General features: G+C 37.0%; 1 protein-coding gene across 3 annotated transcripts in view; it reads left to right on the top strand.

The window, feature by feature from the left end:
• Positions 1 to 23912, top strand: part of Pkia (cAMP-dependent protein kinase inhibitor alpha) — an 81420-nt gene extending 57508 nt beyond the window's left edge. For all 3 annotated transcript variants that reach the window (XM_052180897.1, XM_052180895.1, XM_052180896.1), the window contains 2 exons: positions 17078 to 17255; positions 20576 to 23912. In XM_052180897.1, the coding sequence (XP_052036857.1) occupies positions 17105 to 17255; positions 20576 to 20655 (231 nt within the window). In that variant the 5' untranslated portion in view covers positions 17078 to 17104 and the 3' untranslated portion in view covers positions 20656 to 23912. The remainder of the gene's footprint in view (positions 1 to 17077; positions 17256 to 20575) is intronic.
• Positions 23913 to 24340: the final 428 nt, after the last annotated feature.

Below are 24340 nucleotides of genomic sequence, written 5' to 3'. Positions count from 1 at the left end.
ATTTATAGTCTACACACCAAAAGGGAAGAGCATAAAATCTGAATGGGTACAGATACTATCTCAACACTTGTGGCTAGTAATCATGCAAGTCAGATCAGAGAGTAGATAGCAACCAAGTAGCACTATGTATTTTTTAAGCTATTGAGTATTAAATATTAAGGAAATTAGGGGAGATGGTAAGAGCATTTGAGAGAGAGAAAAGCATCACATGTGGAAGTCACCACAGTGGGCAACACTTGATAGATACTCATAGTCTCTGGCAAGAGGAAAAGACGTTTGTATTGAAGTGAGAGTTGTCACAGTAAAAATTTGCTTATATAATTATTGATTCATTAAGGAAGGATATCTAGGATTGTGGCAGTCAGTGTTTCTGCCTACCTGAGGAGAAAAGTGTGAAAAGAAAAAAAAAAATAACCTACAGTGAACTATATGGTATCATGCAGCAATGAATATTTAAGTGAACTGTATTTTTCAATGTAAATTGATAAGAAATAAACACAACATATGTGAGAATAAGCACACATACTCATAATCACAAAAGATCAGTCAGAAAGTCTGGCAGCTTCTTCCTAGCAGCAATAACTAGTTTCTAAAACAGCTTTTCATTTGCAAGACCCAGGGATCTTTAAGGAAATGCATGATTCAGAGACAGGTAAAAGAAAATATAAAATGATTCTAGAATATACTGTTGTTCCAATAGAGATAGAAGATGTCAGTGATTGATAAATAATAAACCATATTGGCAACACTGAAGTATTTGTGTGAAAGATAAATTATGTACAATTGTGTATACAATTGTATACAAGATAAGATATAATCAAGGCAGGTCTCAAAGTAAGTAATGCCAAACTTAAATCACCTTTCAAAAAATTTTAAGTCTACACTGAGCTAAGTAATATAGTTAATTATAACTCTTACATTCATACAAAACCAAAAATGATGAAGGAACAAATAACTTTATTGTGAAAAGGGTAGGTAGAAGTATTAGTGACATTAAAGTTAATGTCCATATATGATAAAACTCAAAGATTTGCCAGTATGGTGTACTCAGATGTTATGGTAACAATGTAGTTTCACAGTATGACATTTTCTGGATCCACTCATTGGCAAATTCAAACAGAATTCTACAATCAAAACTGAACTGTGATCCTGAAAGGGCTCAAGGTCAGGCTACTGTAAAGAATCCCTCTCCCCAAATAAAAGGTTTCCAGATGAAAAGAGTTTGCAAGAAAGAATATTAAATCCTGCATCGAAATTCTGAGGCGAACTTTTTGATGTGAAGGGTTAAGTGACAACCCTGGAAAGGACTCTGCAACTTGCATCATGGCTCTGTGTCAGGGAGTCCCATGAGCATTCTGAGTGCCATGGTTTTATTTTGTTCTATATTCACAGGAAGAACTGAAGTATTTACGATGACAGGGCCTGGTGTTGGTAACTTCCTCTCACTGTTTGGCAAACATGCCACTTTTTATTTTCATTCAACTTCTTTTTTATTCATTTGATGCTTTAAAAAAAAGTTGCCAGCAACAATGAATCTCTAATTTCAGCTAAATTCTCCTCTAGACACTCAGATAGTGGAACTGTGGATAGTGACTTCTAAGTCTGATGTGAGCCTGCCCATCTCTTGTTAACATATAATTCTGGCATTATTTCATAAGGCTCTATATTTTTTTTTCTTAATGGTATTCTCATTTTGCTTTGCCTTTGGTTTGTCAATCATCTATGGAATGGTGACATTATCTCTATTTCAATAAATCCAAGAAGATTCATAAAAATAAAAGTAAATACTTTTAGAATTTATAAACATTTATTGATATTCAAATTGGAGCTAGTTAAGATAAAATTGAGAAGGGAAACAAATTATTAGGAATCCACACTCAGAAAAACTCAAGAGAGTTGAACATATATGTCAAGTGATAAAACTGTATGTCCAAACGGAATTATGAGTTTTGGGATTATATATGGCATCCAGCCACGAAACCATTGAAAAACCAGCAGGTTTTTAATCTGTGTGTGGAGAGGGGGTGTTGGTGTGTCTGTGTTTCTGTGTGTGCATGTGCATACATACATACACATGTACACACACACATACACATTTATATATATCACATGCATATATATAAAATATATAAAATATTGAGAAATTAGCAAGATTTTAATGTGTGTGGCATGCATGGATACATGCATATATATGCAATATATATATATATGTAATATATACATAAATATATACATGGATATATATATATATCCAACTTACAATTCATTCTTAAATCAAGACTTAAAATAGATAACAAACAACCTTTCAATTCCCTGAAGCCTGGACAGTTATTAGTTAAAACAAATCTGCTGTCCTACTGGCCTATACCTGGTTATAAATAGCAGTAAGACATGAGAATACCCAACAAGCCAAATGGGCCTTCCAAATATAACTTCCCTTCCTCCAAAGGCTTTGAGAAGAATGTAATCTTTTGTAAAATCACAGCCTTTATAAAGAGCACATGGAGGCTAAGGTCAGAGATCGTTAGACCAAGAAAATTCTTGAAATACTTCCTTAGTCTGAGAACCCATATTTTTGAGGCATAAAATCTGAAGCCAGACTAAATTAATAATTATTTTACCCAGAATCAAATGATACACAAGCAATAATAACACTTAAGCCTGTGTCCTTTCGTCCACTGAACGTGTCCTAAACTAGACTGCAAGAACGACTCATTGCCACTGCACTCAGGGATACGGTGAGTCCCACCCTCTCTGGCTTGCCCTTCTTGACACTTTTGGAGGGGTGATGTAATCTGCCAACCTTAGCTATCACCAGTTTTTTAAACTGTTCTTTCTTGTACGGTTCACTCCAGAAATGTCATCTGCATCTTTAATCTGTGTAGAACTTTTCCTTTCTGTAAGTAAGCCCACCTGGTGTTTGATGGCTGCTGAGTTGAAGAGTGCTGCAGGGCAGCACTAGTACAGAAGCACATAGCTGAAAATGCGCCGAGAGGGAAAGGCGGGAAGCAGAGATGGCACGCAGAGTGCGAGAAGGAAACAGAAATTTAATGTGGCGTCAAAAGTGAATATCTCCTTAGACATTCATCAGTACAGTACAACACATTTCAACTTCCATTGCAAAGAAATTCCTGTTGTTAGCATTAACATGGAAATAGAGGAGACGATGTCCCAGAATTTGCATGTATGCCTATCCCGAAAGTTTCTACAAAGATCCCTTGAAAATAAGATGTTCAATATACACAATAAAGCCAAGTTTGTCATGCAGTCCTGTAATGCAGCTATAGGAGAGGCTTGGGCGCTTCAAGGTAACTCAGTAGATACAAGGCTTGTTCCCAAACCAGACAGTCTGAGTTCAATCCCGGGAATGTAAATTCTTTTTTTTTTTTTAATAATTTTTTATTTTCAATATTCTTTGTTTACATTCAAAATGATTTTCCCTTTCCCAGTTCCCCCCTCCCCATAAGTTCCCTAAGCCCTCTTCCCTCAGCCCACTCTCCTACCAACCCCCTCCTACTTCTCTGTCCTGGTATTCCCCTACAAAATTCTTGAAAGTTGTCATCTGACCTCCATATGAGCATGGTGATAATAGGCATGTTCTTTCCACACTCCTCAAATAAATCAATAAAGAACGATGATAGATAGATGAAAGATAGATAGATGATAAATTGATTAGATAGATATAATACATACATGATAGATGAAAGATAGATAGATAGATAGATAGATAGATAGATAGATAGATAAGAAGACAGGCAGAATTACAAATTCAAGGGCTGCTGTTTACCAAAAATGTGCAAGGCCATCCTAGAAAATCCACTGAATTCCTAATTCAAAATAAATACTAAAAAGAAGTCTTAGGGCTATAGATCAGTAATAGACTTCTGACCTAGCATGTACAAGTCATTATGTTCAACCACCACTACTGCGAACAGTATGTAGATGGTCAAGCGATTGTGACAATCTGTGAAAGATCATTGTCCAGTCGATTGTCAGTTTAACAAAGTTCATTTTATTTGTTAATTATTTTTCCTCTCAATATAAATCTTCAGATAATAGTAATATGGTAATTTAAATCTTACCTTTTAAGTATTTTGTTTAGTGAAATTTCTCATCTGAAATTATCTTTTGAACTGTGTACACACCTGCAATCCCAGCACTTGGGAGATAAGGGCTGGAGCAAGATGAATTCAGTATCACCTTCCGCTATGTTGTAGTCACAGAAAAGCTGGACTAGACTACAGCTAACCCTGTAGGAAACAGGAAGGGAGGGAGAAAGAGAGACACAAAGGTTAGACAGAGAGAGCAACATAGAATCTATTGATTCACATATCAGAATCCTATTAGTGGATGCATGCTCTAGGGACACATTAATGCTTTTTACTTATTTTTATTTATTTGTAATATTCTGTTTTAAATTTTAAGCAGTTTAGATAATTCTACTATTCTTCAGCAAATCCTCTTCTTTCTCTTTCTTTCGCAATTAGACCAGGCACTAGATTTCAGAAAGGCTAATATATAGAAAAAGAAGGACTATCTATATTATGTATGCATGTCGTTAATAAAAGTATTTTAGAAACAGGAATATTCAAATATACAGTGAGTAAAGCAGTTCATCATAGACTTGAGTGACGAGGGAAGCTCATAACACTGTATGCAAAGCAGCATCTGCAAAGCACATAATTGGCAGGGTTTATACACATATTTAAAATATGCCAAACACAGTCATAGAAAGTGTTAGTTTTGGCTGAAAAAAGGCACATTAAGATGTATAAGCACAATTCCAACTGGAATATTCAGCTTTCACACAAAAAGTACTTGCTTGTACCAGGAGAGCGCATATTGACATGTGAAATGTGCACGTTTTTAGTTAATGCATTTCCACTCATTCAGAAAAGAAAAGATGTAGCTTTGTGATGTCATGGTGGGCCATTCTTAGACTTAGAACTGCTGTTCCTTTCCCACTTACCAATTAATGCCGTCTGCTTATTTATCCTAGTTAAAACTGCAGACACAGTCCACGTTTCTCATCCCAGAGCCAGCAATTCCAAGCGTGCCACCATGGCAGGTGCTAACCATGTCCTCTGTGGCGGATGCTGCTGCTGAGTGTGCCTTGCTCTGTAAGCCTCGGCGCCTGGCAGCTCGATCCCAGGCAGACTGATAGAGGCAGGGCTACTTCTTGAGAGCAGGGATCTCTTGAAGCATTTTTTCTCAAGAACAGATTAAAATTCTTTAGCAGCAGCAACAGCAACATTTTGAAGACAAAGTGCATATTTTGTTAGTTATGATAATTCAGAACATGTAAATGTGATAAGCACCAAATTTGCATCAACGAACATGACGAGTTCCTCTGTCTTCAGTTCTCTTTCAGCTGCATGCTCTACAAATTAATCTTTATTGCCTAACTCTTTTTATTTTTATTTTTCTTTATCTTTTTCAAAACTTTCTTACTCAGAGACAATTTGAATTTTGTGTGTTCCAAACAACATATTGTAAGCATGTACCAAATACAGCAAACATCGTTTATAAGGAACTGTGCTGGACAGTTCCATGTCAACTCAGACAGGCTAGTCACTGGACAGGGAGGCGTTGAGACTGAGAAATTCCTCCAGAACATTGGGCCACAAGCAATCCTGCAGGGCATTTTCTTCACTGACTGATATAGGATGGGTCAGCCCATTTTAAATAAGGCCACCGTGGGCTGGGGGGTCCATGGTTCTAAAAGAAAGCAGACTGGACAAATCATGTAGAACAAGTACTACCCCTTAATGGCGTCTGCATCCACTCCTGCTTTCTGTTCTTGCCATGTTTGAGTTCCTGTCCTGGCTTTCTTCAATGATGGACTACAATGTGGAAATATAAGCCAACTTAACGGTCATCACCAACTTGCTTTTTGATCATAGTGTTTCATCACTGCAATAGTGACCATAACTAAGACTGACTAACTCTACATGCTCTTTGAGTATAAAGAGCACGCAAAATGCTTAGACCATATATATTTAGACCAGAAATGTGGGGTTTGGAGTAAGAAGGTCTTATGGAACAAACATAGAAATCAAAGAGGACATAGTGGTTCTAATTAACATGCGTAATGAAATGATATGATTGAAAAGTCACATTCTGAAATGATTTAAATAGATGACCAGTTTGTGAAACATTGTCTCAATAGAGTATGGAAATGGATACATATGTATAAAGGAATAGTGAAGGTAAGCTCTAAACATAAGTAAGCTTAGCTTAACATGCCCCAAAAGCATTATTAAGAAATTTAACATAAGAACGTTAACCTGTTATTTCATCATAAAAATACTACATTGATAAAGTCACTAAGACATTTAAATTATCATTGTACACTCTCTAGTGAATGTGGTGTACCTTTTCAACTTTTAAACATCCCCAAAGACCTCAAGTTCATAAACTTCATACCTATTTTATTATTTTATGCCCATTAATACATATTGGACCTATCCAATAAATCTGATCTTATTTGACTCCTCTTGTGATATTAAAAATGGAAAATTAAATAATAAATTAATTTTTAAAATGTGTCACTGTCATAACCTACTTTTCTATTTTTTAAAACCATCTTTTATCATTTCCTTATTTATTGTATGAGTACATTATACTCTTGGGTGCCAGAGGATAGCTTGTAAAATAGCTTCTCTCTCCATTACATGGAACTCAGAAATGCACTCAGGTAAGACTGCAGGCGTGCTGGAAACAGAGAAACAATGTTTCTGGCCCCTTATTTTCGAAAGCTAAATGTTTATCTGAAATACATACAGGGAACCACTTTAGTTTAATGAGAAAGTATCCATTTTAAAACTATCTGTACTCCTTAAAATAATACAGAGCTGGTGAAGGAAATAAGACAATCATTTAGAAAGATTTGTGTCAAGAAGACCATTGATAGCCTTGGGTTCTAAAAGCTGTTATGTTTCTGAAATGGGTAAACCTTCCATCCTTATGTCAGTGTTTCTACTGACTGTGCAAGATATTAGTGAAGTCATTTAATCCCTCTGCTTCCATTTCTTCATTTGTAATGCACAATAAATATTACCTAAAGATAAACCAGCCGTATTTCTGCTACTAATTAACCATCTCAACAGTAATATTACAGGGATTATATCACAGGTCTTTGAAATATTGAACAAATGATGTAGAAATCTCTAACATGAGTACAAAGTAAATCACTGGAAGCAGTCAATGCTGTTTTACAAAAGGCATTGGAAACAAGCCATCTGTGAGAAGACTTCTCTCCCATGGGTGCCGCTGAGACAAGAACTGTCCATCTTGCTGAAAGATACCTAGTAAATATTGTCCATCAATAATACATTCTTGCTCTTATCATTTCTCCCTTTATCCAAATGAGGTGTCTTCATATGTGGTGAACCTATTAGCCACGTATATTCATTTGCAACATTAGTCAAAAATATTTGATAAAAATAAGAATCTTAGAAGTAAAAAGATCTTAATTCTGACTGCGACGGACTGTCCCAGGCCTCCTGTTGCTGAGGCTGTTGTTCAAGTCCTGTGGTACATGGCAGCACACACCAAAGCGAGTAGTCATGGACAACTGCTCATGAGTTGCTAGAGAAAAGGGAATTTAAGAGATTAGTGTAGGAGGACCCAGTCTTCCTCTTCTCAGGTATCTGGCAAGATTACCTGTAAAAAGTAAGACAAGAATATATGAATATGGTTTAAGAAACAAAAGAAAAAACACAGGAATTACCACTAGGAATAAGGGCAAGAGGAGGAATAAGTGAGCACAAGGGTCTCTAAGCCCTGAAGCCACTGGAGGCTCAAACACAGGGAAAAGATTCCAAAGCAAACAGGGCCTCTCGTTTTGTTAACAGTCATAAGCTACATTCTCTTATTTTAAACTTTTGATTGGCTAAACAGTGTGAGGGCATTAAAACAGCTATATAGTGACTTAATCAACCAAATTCAGATTTTGTAAAAACAGAATAAAATATATTCACAAAAGCAAACGATAGACTGTCATTTATGCTAACTGTGCATAAGGAGAGGTAGGAAAACTATTGCCGACTTTGAAGGAGTCAAAGTAGTGGCGTGGAGCTTTCCGGGAACTCACGCCCTGTCACCGGCAATCACAAACTCTATTTGACAAATCAATAAGAGCATTAATTTCACTGCGTCTCGCTCTTGGAGTGAATTTCTTTTCAGTATTTCATGTGCTAAAAGAGGGAGCCTCATGATGCTTTGTTGCCAAGTATCAAAGTACTTGCTTCTTCCTGGTACTACCTGTGCAACTGCTCAGCCGCCGCGTTGCAGAAGATCACCATTCCTCCTGGCTCCATAGAAAGCCAACTCACGTTTTTTGTGCCTGGGTGTTTGCAAAGGTTTTCTTGAAAGTGAATTATAGGCTTTGTGACTGCAATATCTAAGCTTTCAAACGAAAAAGATAAGTATGGAAAATGTCATTATATGGCTCCAAAATCTTTATGAGGATACAGGTGGAATTAATAACAATTTTAGGTTGTATAATAGAAACTAGAAATATTTGAAAAATGTACCTGACTCAATGCCCAGTTAACAAATACATGCCAAGAGAGTGATGTGTGTACTGTGTGTGTGCATGCACACATGTGCTCGCAAGAACAAAAGAGCCACTCGTGACACAAGGCAGATGCTAAGAGACATTAGCAAGCAGGGGTGGAAAGCATTTTCTTATGCTTTTACAGTCCACATTGTAAAAAGAAAAAAACTTTAAAATTATCTGAAAAGGCTATTAAAATTCTCTTCATTTTTGTAAACCTAAAAGAAAAATCTTTATGAGGACAGGTTTTCCTCATATAACTCAATGGAAACAACATATTGGCAATAGTTGCAGACGCAGATTAAGAAACCAGATGTTCCTTATTAAGCCAGACATTTATAAAAGCCAGAGTTGCAAATATAAAACTATACAGAATTTCTGTCATCATTTTCTCTTCTCTTGAAAACATATTTCCTTTCCAAAGCAAATGTTTATGTAAATATATATTAGGTTTATTGGTATCTTTCAGGGAATTAATAAATACTTATATTAGGCCAGTTCTTTCATTTCTCATGGTAAATGTTAGCAGATTTGTTCCACATAAATGAAAGCTCATTGGAGTTCTTGACCACTGTTCATAACGCAGGCAAGTCTTAGACAGAAAACACCAATGTATATTGAGTAACGAGCACTTCGGAAACTGAACATGATTTCATTATTTTAACATTTGAGAATTTTTGCCATTGAATTTGACAGTCGAGCAAGACAATTTTTCTGTTTCTGACATTTAAACTTCATTTTAAAGACCGCATTGTTCATGCTAAAAACAGCATTGTTCATGCTAGAGTCCTCAGTGTGAGTTGGAGCAGGCTCTCCATCCTCTCTTCCAAGTGTGCGACTCCCGTTTCATGTGTCCCATTTACAGAAGTAAAATTAGCCTGTTCTTTAGTCACCGTTTGGCTCATGACTCAATGTCACTATAAAAATCATCTTAGCAGCGCCCTAGGCTCAGCTTCTTCGAGGATACACCGATGGAGAAAGCTTCACGTTAAGAAAGGAGGTGTAAGTACGTGCGGCTAGGCGGCTCTTGAAACATAACTAACTGTCATTTCTGCGAGTAGAAAGTCTGGTTGCTGTCTGTGAATAGTTGCACTGTGATATTAGAGGAAATAAAGGACATAAACTATGAAATCCCCAACAATCCGTGTGTGTTAGTTCAGAAAGTCCCCTACAGTCGCCATTTACTGAGGACAGCCCTGGTCACGCCTTTACAGAGGGGGAGGGGCTTGCTCACGGTGGGAGAGCTGACTAGGACTTTTTCATAAATGTTGACAGAACTGCATTAAATACCATTTTTTGAAATTTAAATTTTAAAATGTAATCTATTATTTCATAGTTCAATATTTAAAAATATAATATCTTCCCTCCCTCAGTCCAGACTTTAATTGATGTAACTTTATATTTGCAACAACTGGGTACAGAAACATACCATATTCTATGTCTATATACAATAAATTATCATTAACGTCTAGAAAATTCTAAATATAAGAACACAAATAGGAAATAAAGTCCATTATTACTATATTTTTCAAGGGTTTTCTCTTTATTTTATACAGTTAGAATAAATGCTAACTGCTCCTCTGCTAAACCTCTGTCAGCTGCTGGAATTTATATGATCATGTTATCTTCATTCTTTTTTTCTTCCTTCCTTCCTTCTTTCCTTTCTGTTTCTAGATATGTTAGTTGTAACTTTTGGTGACAATTCTACAAAATATCAGAGCAAAAGTTTGTTTTTCTCCATGAGGTGATATGTTTTGTTTTGTTTTTCTTTTGTTTTGGGGAGAGTTGGAAAAGACATCTCTGCATCTTTGATAGCTGAATCAATACGGACCCATGCCTAAATATTTGATTTGGATGAGGGAAGGCATTGTGTACGGGGAAAAATGCACTTTGGGGAACCTAACAGTAATAATAAAGATAATAATGGAAAGACATGCATAGAATTCAAACAGCTATGTATTTTGTCCATAAATGTATTTGCATTTCTTCTGCCTTGCATGTTTATCTTCTGCTATCTGTAAGCTATTTTCTTTTATCATAAATCTCTTTTTTATCCAAATAATGTATTTTTAAAATTTTAATTTCTATTAATAGGTAATATAATTATAAAGATGAGAATTGTAATGAAATATGTAATGTTTAGTTTACAACTTATTTTAGATGTATAGTCTACACATAAATCTAATAAATGGGTACAAAAATATTTAAGAGGAGAGACTTCTAGAGGAATACTGCTTCCTCATCAGTTCTTACTGTCATAAACTCAATTCAAATCCAATCTGGGTATAACCAGTTGAGGACAATTACAACACGCCTTTAGAATTTCCATAGCCCTGTTTGTCCCAGCATATGCCTATTAGCTAAAAATGAACTAAATGAGAATTCAAAACTGTCAGTTCTTTTCACAGCGATAGACTTTCCAGCTTCTTGTTCAGTTTCTTTTAATTTGTACCTTCGTTGTAAATATAACAAAATCTCTGCCTCATTTTGACACTGCAGATCTTCTTAAACTCAGCAGCAAGAGAGTAGGTTAGACAAACCCCACATGACATGACAGAGCACAGAGAAAAGGAGTAATAGGAAGGAGACAAGGAACTTCTTTCATAAAACTAGACCTGGCTTTTAAGCCACGGTCTGTGTATTATTTAAGGGTCATTTGAACCACGAGACATTTTTAACTGAAAATGAGGTGTTGAGTTTTATCTTATTATTTTCTTTTGCCAGATGATGAATAATAGCAGTTGTGTTCTTTCTTTTAAGTCATGCTTTGAAAAACTATTTTGAAAGACATTCACTAAGATTAGAAACTATTAAAAGTGTGTATTTCTCTCACTCTGTTTCTCCTATGAATACCTATAGTTATATTCAGCAGGCTGATAATTTAATTCAGTTCTAAACCTTCAGGTTAATGCAGAAACCAACTATCATGTTGCTAATGGTGCTCTGGCTAAAGACAATATCCTTGAAACTAATAGAATTTAATTATTGCAAGGTCAAAACATTATTACAGACTCAGAAACAGTATCATAAAAATGTAAAAGGAGTGTGTTAGGAATTTATGAACCTATGTTCCAAAAATTGAAGTAACAAGGTAAAGATGGGAGGAAGGTTGAATCACAGTTTCCAGACTCTGCATAAATGAAATCATCCAGGTTGGAGTGGCTCCATTTTTAGGGTCTGTTTGCTTGCTATCATCAGGAACAGGGACAGTCTCGGTGGCTGCTGATGAAAAGAAATTTGCCATATCTATACGTTGATTTAAGACTGACACTATGCAAGTAACAATGTTAGAAGTGCATATATAAAAATAATAGCAAAAAGCATTTTTTCAAATTAGAGTTTTAGTTAGCAAACAAATGATAGAACCGATTTTTGACATTTTTTTTTGCATACAACACTTGGTTTTCCTCACATCCATCACTCCACTACCCTCCCTTCTTCCTGCTCCCTCCATTTCTGCCCTTTTATCTCCAAAGGATTCCACTTCTGCTTTCTCTCATGCTCATTCCATAATTGGGAGAGTGTATGCAATATTGCTTCCATTTTATTAATAAGTTCTTGACTTGTCATAGCTTACTATCTGTCTAGGAAGAGAGGTCACCATCATGCTGTCAGTGCTTTGTACAGACAAAATCCTGACTTATAAAGTGCTGTCTGAAGTGATAAAAGAGAAGACGGGTTTTGGCTGAGTTCTGAGGGCTCAGTCTGTTTCAGCAGATTTACTGCATTCCAAGTAGGCAACAGATTTGAGCAAACGCAGCATCGCAGATCTCTGAAAAACACTGCGCTGTATTTTGCAATATACAGCATGGCAGTGCATGGCAAAGCAAAGGTTGAAGAATCAGGGGCCATTCAGCCTTAAAAGGAATTCTAATTTTTAGAATTTACAGACTGTGGGTGACTGTTTCAATTATGGAATGAGCACGAGAGAAAGCAGAAGTGGAATCCTTTGGAGATGAAAGGGAGGGAGCAGGAAGAAGGGAGGGTAGTGGAGTGATGGATGTGAGGAAAACCAAGTGTTGTATGCAAAAAAAAAATTGTCAAAAATCGGTTCTATCATTTGTTTGCTAACTAAAACTCTAATTTGAAAAAATGCTTTTTGCTATTATTTTTATATATGCACTTCTAACACTGTTACTTGCATAGTGTCAGTCTTAAATCATCGTATAGATATGGCAAATTTCTTTTAAACTCTATTTAAAATAGAATGAAAATGTAAGTGATAAAAAATCACTATTTATTGAGAAATAATTGGAAATTGATTTCAAGGGTGAGAAATAAACAAAAATGTGACAACCATGGTGTATAATGTTATAGCACATGGGTGATGGTACAGGAAATGGTGTAAAAGAAAATCAATAGCATGTCTCAAAAAGAAAGGAAGGAAGGAAGGAAGGCAGGAAGGTGGGAGAGAGGGAGGGAAAGGAGGGGTGAAACCAATTCACCTGCAAAGAAAGACAATGCTGAGAATATAGTTTAGGAGAAGAATTTTGAGAAAACATAAAGCCAATGTCCTAAATCCTTTTAGGAAAGAAAGACGGAGCCATCACTGAAAACGGACAATATTTGATGTGTAGTCTGGAAAGGGCTGGGAGTCTTTCCCAAGGATCAGCGCTCAAGGAAGAGTCACCTAGAGGTGAATAAGAGAATTTGTGCAACTCTGCAGACTAATAATAGTCCGAAATGTCTAGTTGAGCCAATTGGCATGATTGTGTGTCTCTTTTTGGTAACAGCCACCTGGTAATGAGATCAAAGAAAGTGTGCTGGGCTGTTTTCTCAGCATGAAGCAAAAGGTAGAGAAGCTATGATTGTAACAGAGCGAAGGGATTTGCTGATGCTTAGATGAAGAGACATGAACCAGTGGACAGCTGTGAGATTGAAGTACAAGGCGCAGAAGGAATTAAAGACAGGCTCCATGAGAAGGAGCTCATTCACAAAGTATGAGATGAAAGGAAAGGTAGAGGAGATGATGGCCAGAGTAGGGGATTTCCAAATACAAGATTTTGGAAATAAATTATTTTTGAGTAACGATTATCTCCATCTAACTTGAAGTAGATTAATTGCAACATTATCCAGTGCACTTCTTTACTAATAATAATGAAGAACAAAATGGTTAAGGCTTTCTCTGCAATTCACTCCATAACTGAATGGCAGAGCAACAACCGCACTCCAGATTCTTCACATTGGTGGAAGACAATGTGTGGCATGGGCAGCTGATACAGACCCATGCTTCTATCCTTTTCAGTGACCAGGTTCTGGTGCTTTGCAGCTGTAGCTAGGTATCATGGTAGTTCCATACAGTGTAAGAGGATTTGTACCTCCTGGTAGCCAGAAAGCTAAAGAAGAGGAAGAGGAGGACCCAGGGTCCCACAACCTGCTTCAAGATCATGCTTTAAGGATGAAACTCCATTCTGTTAGAGCTTGCCACGCCCAATACTCACATGGACTGGTTCTAAATGACTGTGATTGCATACTGGTAACCGTTATGTGCTTTTTAAACTTACTGACAAAGCCCTCTGGGAATGTAAACAGCTTTCTTCTCCCAGACACAAGAGTCCTCTGGGGTTCCCTATCACAAAGCAGGCTGGCCCCCTAGCTCTTTGGCATGGAGCAAGGAAGACAGCAAAGAGCTGTATTTGACAAATATGTTGTGTATATATGTTTTTAGAGCTGGTCTCTTGGAATTATAAAATCAGAGGGTTCATCCCCGGGAAAGACTAATTCTCCATCTCCTGGAAGTCATCAGTGGCCTGTAGCTCTTCATCTAGAAGTAGAGATGGTGAGAGTTTCCCTTCCTGTGTTGGTATTTCAGCTGGTTTTGTCCTTATGCTGGTTGTGATTAGGCATCCATATTGTTGAGAATTCATGAGTGAAGCTTCTCTGACATATTCAGACGATATTGTCCTACTGCAGAGGAGGTGCCCTGGTATGCTGGCTCTTCTAATCTTTGTGTCTCCTCTTCCACCACGTCCCCTGAGTGTAGATGTGGGTGTTGTGCTGTAGATCTATCTGTTGGAGCGGGACACCCCACAGGCTGTTCTCTGCATTTGAACAGTTGGGACATTCTGCTGTGGTCTCCATATTCTGTAAATGAAAATCTCTTTGATTGGGGGTGAAAATTACATATAAAAGGAACTGTAAATAGACTCAGATGCTGTATTTATAGTAAATATAATAATACCTAAGTATTGCTATATATGTAAATATAATGATGATGATAAATAATAATAATAATAATAATAATAATAATAATAATAGAAAAATCATGAAGTTGAGAATGAAGAAGTGAGACATGGGAAGAGTTAGAGGGGATAGAAATGATATAAATGGAATACATTTATTGAAATTAGAAATGAATTTAATTTAATTAAAAAGGTCTCCATAATGACAGCTAGAAGATATGCCGTCTCAATAGAGGTTACTATTATATAATATTATAAAAATGTCCATGTGGGAACTGGAAGGAAAGGCTTATCCAATAAGAGATTGCTCTGCTCTGCCTGGTCGTCCCCCAGTCTGCAGCCCCCACATGGCTGATCCAGTGGTCTCCCTAGTTGTTCCTGCTAGATGGAGGAAGCACCTTACTTCATGTTGCTTCTGCTTCCTCTTCCAACTAAACTCTTCCAACGGTTTTGGATAGGTGTTGACCGTGCCCAGTTCTATGATGTGCTGCTATCCATGTGTTTTATTTTGACTTTTCTTTCTACCTTCTATTTGCTCTTTCTTCTCTATTTTGCTTGCTACATACTTAATAAGCTCACTCATTTGAAAGCCAAAGCACATCTACCTTGGATCATTTTCCATATAGACTTATCCAACACATGGGCCTCTAGGGGACATTCATTACCTTAACTGTATCATTTTTCAAGTTTATAAGTTTATGGATCAGGGATTGTGTTGGGGAAGTATAGGGTTGGGGAGGGAACCACACAGTCTCAAGATGCCTAGGCCTCATGGAAGCCAGGGGTGACAGGTTCTCTAGCTCTCCAGCATTGCAGGGCATCACTGGATGCCATACCTCAGAAGAGCTGAGAATGGGGCTGCCCAGGATCGGGGGTGAGTCAGTCCAGGGGGCTGAAGGGGAAAGGGGGTAGGCAGTCCTGTCTGGCAATCCATTGGTTTCAGTGCTTTATTGTAGAACAGTAGAGTGAGAGAAGGGAGGTACAGAGGTAGAAGCTGGCCATGGCCATGTGGAAAGTAGGGGAATGGAATAGGGAGGGGGGAAGCAGGAGATAAGAGACAGAACAAGAGAGTGGGAAGGAAAGAGAGAATAAGAGAGAGGAGGGACCAAGAAGCCCCTCTTATAGTGGGCTAGACTACCTGGTTGTTTCCAGGTAACTGGGGTGGGGCAAATCTGGCTGTAGCCAGGTAACTGTGGGGGTAGAGTCCAGCCAGAGTACTAGGGTCTTGGGTCATGGCCCTGTGTGACTGATGGCCACAGAGTTATGGAATTGTGGGCCTCGTGGTGTCAGGAGCCTAGTGTCTGGAAGCATGAGCAAAGAGACCTTCTGTCCCTCACAGATTAAGTCCACTAAGTCACTGGGGTTTAAACCTAGTTCAACCAGAACACAAACTGCCTGTCAAGGTCTGACAGCAAAGTTCCCTTTAATTTATTCTGCTCAGTCAAAATTGTATTTCAAGGAGTATGTCACCCATCTCAAGCCATTACGTGCCTCCAGGGCACAAGAGTCATCCTCCTGGACTACAGCAGTATTGACCAACAGTTTTTGGAATTTCTGGTCTAACTATAGATCAGAATATAGATTTCACAGCTACTTCTCTAGTACCAAATCTACCAGCATGCCACCATGTTCTCCACTCTGATGATAATGGAATAACCTCTCAAACTGTAATCAAGTCTTAAATTAAATGTTTTCTTTATAAGAGTGGTTTTGATCATGGTGTTTCTTCACATCAATAAAACAGTGACTAAAAAATGAAACCATGTTGATGAGACTTTATCAAAATATAACTTTTCTGACATGTCTAGTAGACTAATCTCAGACCAAACTTGATGATCCTTTGACTCTCACAACCCAACTCCCTGTCTCTTCAGTAGTGTTCCTTGAATCTTAAGTTCAGAAATTGGGTTGTGTTTGTGTCAGTTAGGACTGGGTACCAGAACATCTTTGCATTTTGATTGCCTTTGTTTTACTGTAATGGCATGCATTTGTTGCAAAAGGAAGTTTCTACAATAAGAGCCAAGAATTATATTTATCTGTGAGTGTAAAAATACACATTTAGAATGTAGATAGCAATTATGCTGGTTCAGTAAAGCAGCAGTTAAGGAGGTGTTGTTTACTGCCAGGATGTGTGTGCCACTGTTGCACCCTTAGGGTATTTCTGCCATGCTGGTCATTCTTATGGTTTGATATAAATGTTTCAGACAAGAACCAAAGACTACTTCTAAACAATTGTTTCTTGTTGATTTTATAAGCCATTCATTAATCTTTCTGTGTTAAGTATTCACCGTTGACTATCATTGCATTCACTTACTAATATTTCTTTCTTTTGTAGTCCCTGCTATGTGGATATTTGTTAGCAATGACTGATGTGGAAACTACGTATGCAGATTTTATTGCTTCAGGAAGAACAGGTAGAAGAAATGCAATACATGATATCCTGGTTTCCTCTGCAAGTGGCAACAGCAATGAATTAGCCTTGAAACTAGCAGGTCTTGATATCAACAAGACAGGTGAGTCACTTAATATATATCTTTCTAGGGACATGGAATGATTTGACATTTTCCTACAGGAGATTAGGGCACAAAAACAACAAACAAACAAGCAACAATAAAACACAAAAAACAAAATAATAACAACCAAAAATGCTTCCTTTGAAATTTGATGACACAGTTATTGCAAACAGTTCAGGCAAAATGAAAGTCTGATTAGTTCCCAATCCCTCCATTTCTCAGTAACTTCTCATTTGAAAATTAAAATCATGATCAAAAAATTCAATACCTGCAAAAACTTTGAAATTACTTATGGAAATATCTTAACAGAGTTAGAGTTAGGACTCCTACCATGTAAAACACCCACTGTCTCCTCCATTTCATACATACTTACAAAGATTCACGACTGACTCAGGCAGACCTCAATCAAAGAATCATTTCACAAGAGGACCCAAGAACCATTTTTATTGAGACAGGAAATCAAAACGTTTGTTGTAGAAGTACTTTTTAGATAGAGTGGTTTTTAAAATTTTATGATTGGATGGTTTTGTGGGAAAAAAATATGTGTTTAGTCACCTGGCATTACTAGTAAAAAAGAAAAATATCTTAATACATTAAAATATTTGGTAGTCTTAATTTTCAGAATTAAGATAAGTAGTAGTTACCCCATCCATAGCTTCTTCAAGTTTATTAACAAGACTAGCATGAAATAATCATTAAATATAAAAGTATATTGAGAAAGTCTTTAGACTGTTAGAAAATGAGTAAAGTTATATATGTGATTTTTGAAAGGCAGAATTTTCTTCAATTACTAAAGGTCAGTAGTCATAGACACCATTTCAATTTTAGATTAATGGCAAACGTTGACAACATGGCTCTGGACCACATGGACCTGCATATCCTAAGGCTCACTGTTTCTCCACCATTATTATATATACTTAATTCTTAATGCATTTTGGGGAAAGACTAAAGAAATTATTTCATTTTACTGACATAAAATGAGAAAATAAATTTTTCTTGTGGTATAGAAATTTTGCTGATTTTTTTATAGATTTATATTTTAATCCTTGCATAAATATTCAATTTTAAGTGACTGCATGAGTTTCAAGAAGTCTTAAAATTGAGAATGTTGAGCCATTGAGTAGTTTCTTCTTTTTAGCTTGTCAATGAGAACTGCTAGCCTTTAGACATTTTTAACACAAGAGAACATATTAGATTGCCATAAGTAATTTCAGGAATACTGACATTTATGTTATAAGTATGTTATAAGTTATGTTATAAGTATATATACTTATATATACTTATATATATAACGTATATATTTTACATATGCGTATATATATGTATATATGTATATGTGTATATATACACATATATATGCATATATATGTGTGTGTATAGTATATATGTATATATAATGTATATATAAAAGTATATATATATACTTATGTATTTATATATATTTACAATGTGCACATATATATATATATATATATATATATATTCAAGTACATTGGCGGTTATAATGTATCTCGTTTTCTAGAGAACTCTAGATTCGAATTATGATTATCTAAGCCCTTGCAAATTTTTTTAGTTTCTCTTCAAACCATAAAGTCTAGAACTAGGCAAACTGTTAACATCACTGACTTTATGCTTCTCCATGCGCAGAACAAATAATAATAATCAATATGAATGTCTAAACTATAAAATATTATATATATAAAGACAAACAATACACTTGTCTCTATTTTCTTATAATACATATTCAGCAACATCATGCTCCTTCATTAGTTCACAAGCATCATTTAACCACATCTCTGTTTGCAGTGTAATGCTGAATCCTAAAAACTGTCCTCAAGCACCAGGAAGCTCCCATCCTCATGGGAGTTGAGTTTCTCATTTTGTGTTTATACAGCCCTTTCATCTTTCAGTATTCTATTGTCCCTCATCTACCAGATATGACTCCCTTCATTTGGTTATCAAAAGTGTTTCCCATATATGGACTCTTATTTTGCTCTTGTCTATACACCCCACATCCAGGCCTTCTGCACGTCTTGAGGCTTCTCCAAGACTCTAGTAATAAAAACTAGTGTATGAAAAATTATAAGCATTGCCTGGTTGTGCTTTGGCAAAACTTTATATATAAATATTAATTTCCTAAAATACTTAGATTCACAGGAGTATAATGAGATACTTAGTTTGTAAATTTTAAGAATAGAGGATAAAGTGCAACCAAAACAAATTTGTGAGTAAACACACTTGCTGCACAAACCTGATGACTATAGTTCTATCCCAGATCCTACAGTAAGAGGAAAAAATTTACTCCTGAAAGTTGTTTTCTGTGGCAATGCAGTAGCAAGTGTGTACCAGGAGACAAGACAAGCACTCAGGTGCATGTATGCATGTGCATTCATGCACACACACACACACACACACCCTAAAATCATGCATTCATTCATTTTAAAATAATGAAGGATAAAGCCAAGTATGGTGATGTACAATTCTAATTGTAGCTTATAAAAGATGAAGTCAAAAGTTAAGAAGTTAGATTATATACAAGTGAGGGCAGTCTGGCCAGTCTGCCTACCTTTACCCATTTAATTATGATGAACTTTCAGAAAATGTGGAGAGAATTCATGTTGCTCCAACACTACAAAATATTTTATCTGCCAAGTCATATTGGTTGCAGCAGCCAAATGAGAAATGCAGACATCTGAAGGACTGGCTAGAGTTTGCACATGTGTTAATTGGCCCAAGATAAAGTGAAAATAGTGTTAAATGTTAGTATCTGTGAAGGAACTGACTGAGATTGCAATGAGGATAATGAAGGAGGGACATTTGACTGACACTCTATATATCAGAGACCAGCCAACTGCTGGACAAGAGATGGACCACAGAGCAAAACTCTGTGTATCTTCTGTTGTTACTATCAATTATCAATTAATAAAATTTTTGAGAAATCAGGTCGATTATCCTAAGTTCTATAAATAATGGGAAAGGTAAATTTTAAATGTTTGTCAAATTAGAGAGTTGGGACAAAATCCTAGCTCTGGTTTCTGTAGATCATAAAACCGCATCTAGGAGTAATGGGCTTGGCCTTGAGATTTCCTTCATCAGAAGCATAGCTCGTCATGAACACTGACAGACATTTCACAGGTCATTTGTTTTTTACTTTCATTCTGATGTCTCATAAAGTGCCAGGCTCTGAACACATACACAATTTTGTTGATTGTACACTTCTAAGAAAACACACTTGTCTATAACTGTTTCCGACGTTGAAGTCACCAGCATTCTGAGAGTCTGTAACCATGTGCTTTCCTTTGCTCTTTCTTCTCTGACAGAAGGTGAAGATGATGGACAGAGAAGCTCCACAGAGCAGAGTGGGGAAGCCCAGGGGGAAGCAGCCAAGTCTGAAAGCTAACACTCCATTCTGACGGTCATCAACATCTGACCATGTGGCAACTCTCCTGGCCTTGCTCAGGCGTATTTGTGGCCCTGGGTGAAGTGGAGGGGAAGAAAATGACTGCGCTGCTGAGCAAGACGCTGTGGGTTGCCCTGTCACAAGTAGAGGTAGAGCCTGTGTCTGCACACAGCCTCTTCCCCAGCTCTGTCATTAGCAATGGTTGAGATCACCTGGCCTGTGCTTGGATATCATTTGTGTATGGGTCCTTTCACTTGACCGTATAAGGAAATGCTTGTAGAGAGTAGCACTGACCTAGCTGATGATTCCTGTAGAATCTGGCCCCTCATGATGTCAGAGGATTTAATTGTGTCTAATTGAAAAGGGTTGGTTGAACCCCAGAGTTTCAAAATCTCTGGCTGGAGTATTGACTCACAAAAAGAACCATCCAGAGAGCACAGTTAGCATTATGTTCCTGTGTGTGAGTGCTGTGTTATTTACACCATTTTGTATCGTACAGTATACCTGCTCAGCACTGCCCTTTGATTGCTTATGTAAAACAAAATGATGTACATGACTGTGAATTTTTATACCACTCATTTTTTAAAGGGCTGCCTTTTTAATTTCCCATAGTGTTGTGGTGTGCACGGGACAGAACATACTTTTGTAAAACATGACTTTCCTCTTGAAAACAGCTGAGGGTTATATCCAACAGACTCACCGAGCCCACTTTGCTTTATTATACAGGCATGTGAAAATATCCATTAATGTGAATATTGCCTGAGTTCAGTCTTAGTATCTACACAAAGCAGCGCTCCATCTGTCAATATTGATTTTGTTTCCAAATAAGTTCTTTCAACTAATACTTCAATTTTTCATTATAAGAATTTTTAAGAATTGACGAAGTAGACAAAGAATGCCAAATAACGCAAAGAACTGGAAATGTTGTGCTTTGTGGATCACTTTTCCCACACTGCTGGGTACCACTCTTTAACTCGGGAGGACAGTTTGTGAAGGAAGTGTTCTCCTTGAAACCTGAGGACACCCATCTAAAAAGTAAAACCCTCGTGCTGTGTTCTCCCATATACCCTCTCAGCCCTTTCATACCCAAATGTTATTATGCACTTTTTAATGTTTGTAAAATTTTACTAACAATTTGTGTGAATTGCATTCAGATATAATAATTATCACCCAACCACACTTCTACTGATGCTGTTGGTAGACCATGTCGTGTTTTGACATCACGATTCTTGTATGGGGAATTTCTGTGGCCTGGGTAACCCCTCTGGTCAGTATTACAAAACCAACTATCTTTGGTAATAAATAAGGATCCAGTTAGATGCCCAGAGTTCATCTGGAGCATCATATGGGGCAAATAACATATGAAAGAAAGCCTTCCCAACAGAAGAGCCCCTACATGTCTTGGAGTGCCGGCATAGCTACAGTTCCAGGTTATGTAGGGAAAGGTGTTTCAGCAGGCAGACCTGGGTATGGTAGAAACTCACCCTGAATCTGTAGTTACAGACAAGGTAGACAAGGCAGTCTGCCTATATCTTCCTATAGTCTGCTTTCATTACTGACTGGGGGTTTATGAATCACATTTAGTCCCCAACAGGATGTTTTCCAGAAAAACAAGCAATGCTAAGTAGTTTCTGGATATAAAACAGTAAATACATTCATTATGAGAGGCCTTGCTTTGATCTAACTCATTGGAGGCTAGCTAAAATTGAAACAAATCTACCTATTGATAGACTCAAAGCTGTGAACCTATGGCCTATTTGAGACAATCTCTGATAATCTATTTACAACATCCAACAGTTTCGATGTCCTTGTTTAACTATCCTGATAGCTTTCTTGTGGATAGGAAGTTCATTCTTAAAGTTGTGGAATTCCAAACTGGTTTCACGTGTGTTTTGTAAAGTGTTGAACCAGTGCTGAGCCTCTGTGGAAGGGTTATATTATATCCCTGTGTGATATACTTACTAATGCATGTGGTGCCATGCTTGTCTTTAAATATATAAGTAGTGCTAAATGAAGAAGTCATGTGGAGCTTCTGATTTCGTTTGACCTCTTACTACTACTTTGTGTCCTGTATTCAATCCCAGAGGGATTCTCTGGCTGGGAAGGAAAAAGAGATCAACATTCTGAATTTGTCACATCACATAAATTTTGATTGGCAAAAGTGCGTAGAATCTCCTGGTTTTCATTTAATACCTATTATTTGCAAGTAGATAATAATACATCGGGAATGAATCTGTAAATACAGATGAAAGAGTAGGCCAGCCAAGCTAAGGGACTTATTGAACTATCCCAACTAAGTCACTTCAGAAGCAAACGCACTGTTCGGAGGGATTCAGATCATCTTCACTTTTCACAAATCGGGATGTGAACATGAATGAGGACTAATTTTTGCAAAATTAAAAAGCTAACTTGGGTCCATGTTTACCTATCAACAGAATTTTGAATTCACATGTCATAAAATTAAAGCTAATTACACAGTATGTTGCTCTGTGTGGAAAACTTTAGATATGTGTCATTCAGCTTCCATTTCCCAGAGAAGGTGGATAAGTTTCTAAACGGACAAGCTTTTCTTGGATTTGCATACATGTGTTTAGGATAAAGACACATGCACTGGAGCTTACCTTTGTGTTTTTTGTTTTAATATTATAGCTTATTTTGAGAGTTTACTTCTGACATGTAAACTGTAAATTTACATGCTATGTTCATGCTATTCTGGCTGTTTATTTAATTACCTAGAAACAGAACATTTTCCATTTTTAACACATTAACAATGAATGAGAAGCTGTTGAATTTGTTCAGTTTAACTTTTTTTAACTGAGAATATTTTATGTCAATACATATTCATCCTGAATTCACAGAAATGCTTTCTGCTTTGTAACAGAAATCATGATCTTTATTTTTCAGGAAATGCTAACATAGTAACCCACTGTCCACACCCTACCACTGAGTCTTCCTCAAACTTGACAACAAGAAACCAATGTAGGAAAAAATGACATTTTTATCTCTTCTCAGAGGAATAAAAAAAATGTAACTGTTGGGCAGCAAGCTTCTGAATGAATCCCACAGTAGTAAGGAAAAAAATGTGTAGTCATTAAGGAAGAAACAGTCCATGATTGGTGATGTCTTAGAAGCCCGGAACTGTTCTTTCACTGACTGTGGCAGCCTGGGAAGACATCTATGAGCTTCTGTGACTTTTGTATTTAGCAATGTTGCATGCTCCCATAATTGATATTAAAAGCAGCACTTGTTTTCGGAAACGCAGTCTCTCAAGAGTAATTATTCACTGCATACTCTATATTGATGCTGAAGAAAGGATTGCTAAACAGCATGTGAAAGGGAACTCAACGTCTGCCATCTTGTGGTGCATGACCCCAAGGCTCTTGCCTTCACGTCCCTGCGGTCTACCCTAGGTGCTCCTGAGCTGTTTTACTCTAGTAGCCCAGCTCCTCACTGCAGCCCTCTGCCATAACCATGCGCACTCAGAGCAGAAATGTTAGCATCGCACCTATGCGTCTGATTTGGTTAAGAGAGAGAGTATTCAAACATGCTAAAGTTTTCAACGCATTCTCCAGTAGCCCCCTCACCCCTACACACACACACACACAGAGAGAGAGAGAGAGAGAGAGAGGGAGAGAGAGCCCACAATACTAGTTTTCTTTTTCTCAAATTCTATTTTCTTTTTTTC

The sequence above is a fragment of the Apodemus sylvaticus genome, chromosome 4 (assembly GCF_947179515.1).
Source record: "Apodemus sylvaticus chromosome 4, mApoSyl1.1, whole genome shotgun sequence".
In the NCBI taxonomy this organism is placed as follows: Eukaryota; Metazoa; Chordata; class Mammalia; order Rodentia; family Muridae; genus Apodemus; species Apodemus sylvaticus.
Note: the sequence above shows the minus strand (reverse complement) of the source record. Positions and strands in the feature narration are given on the sequence as shown.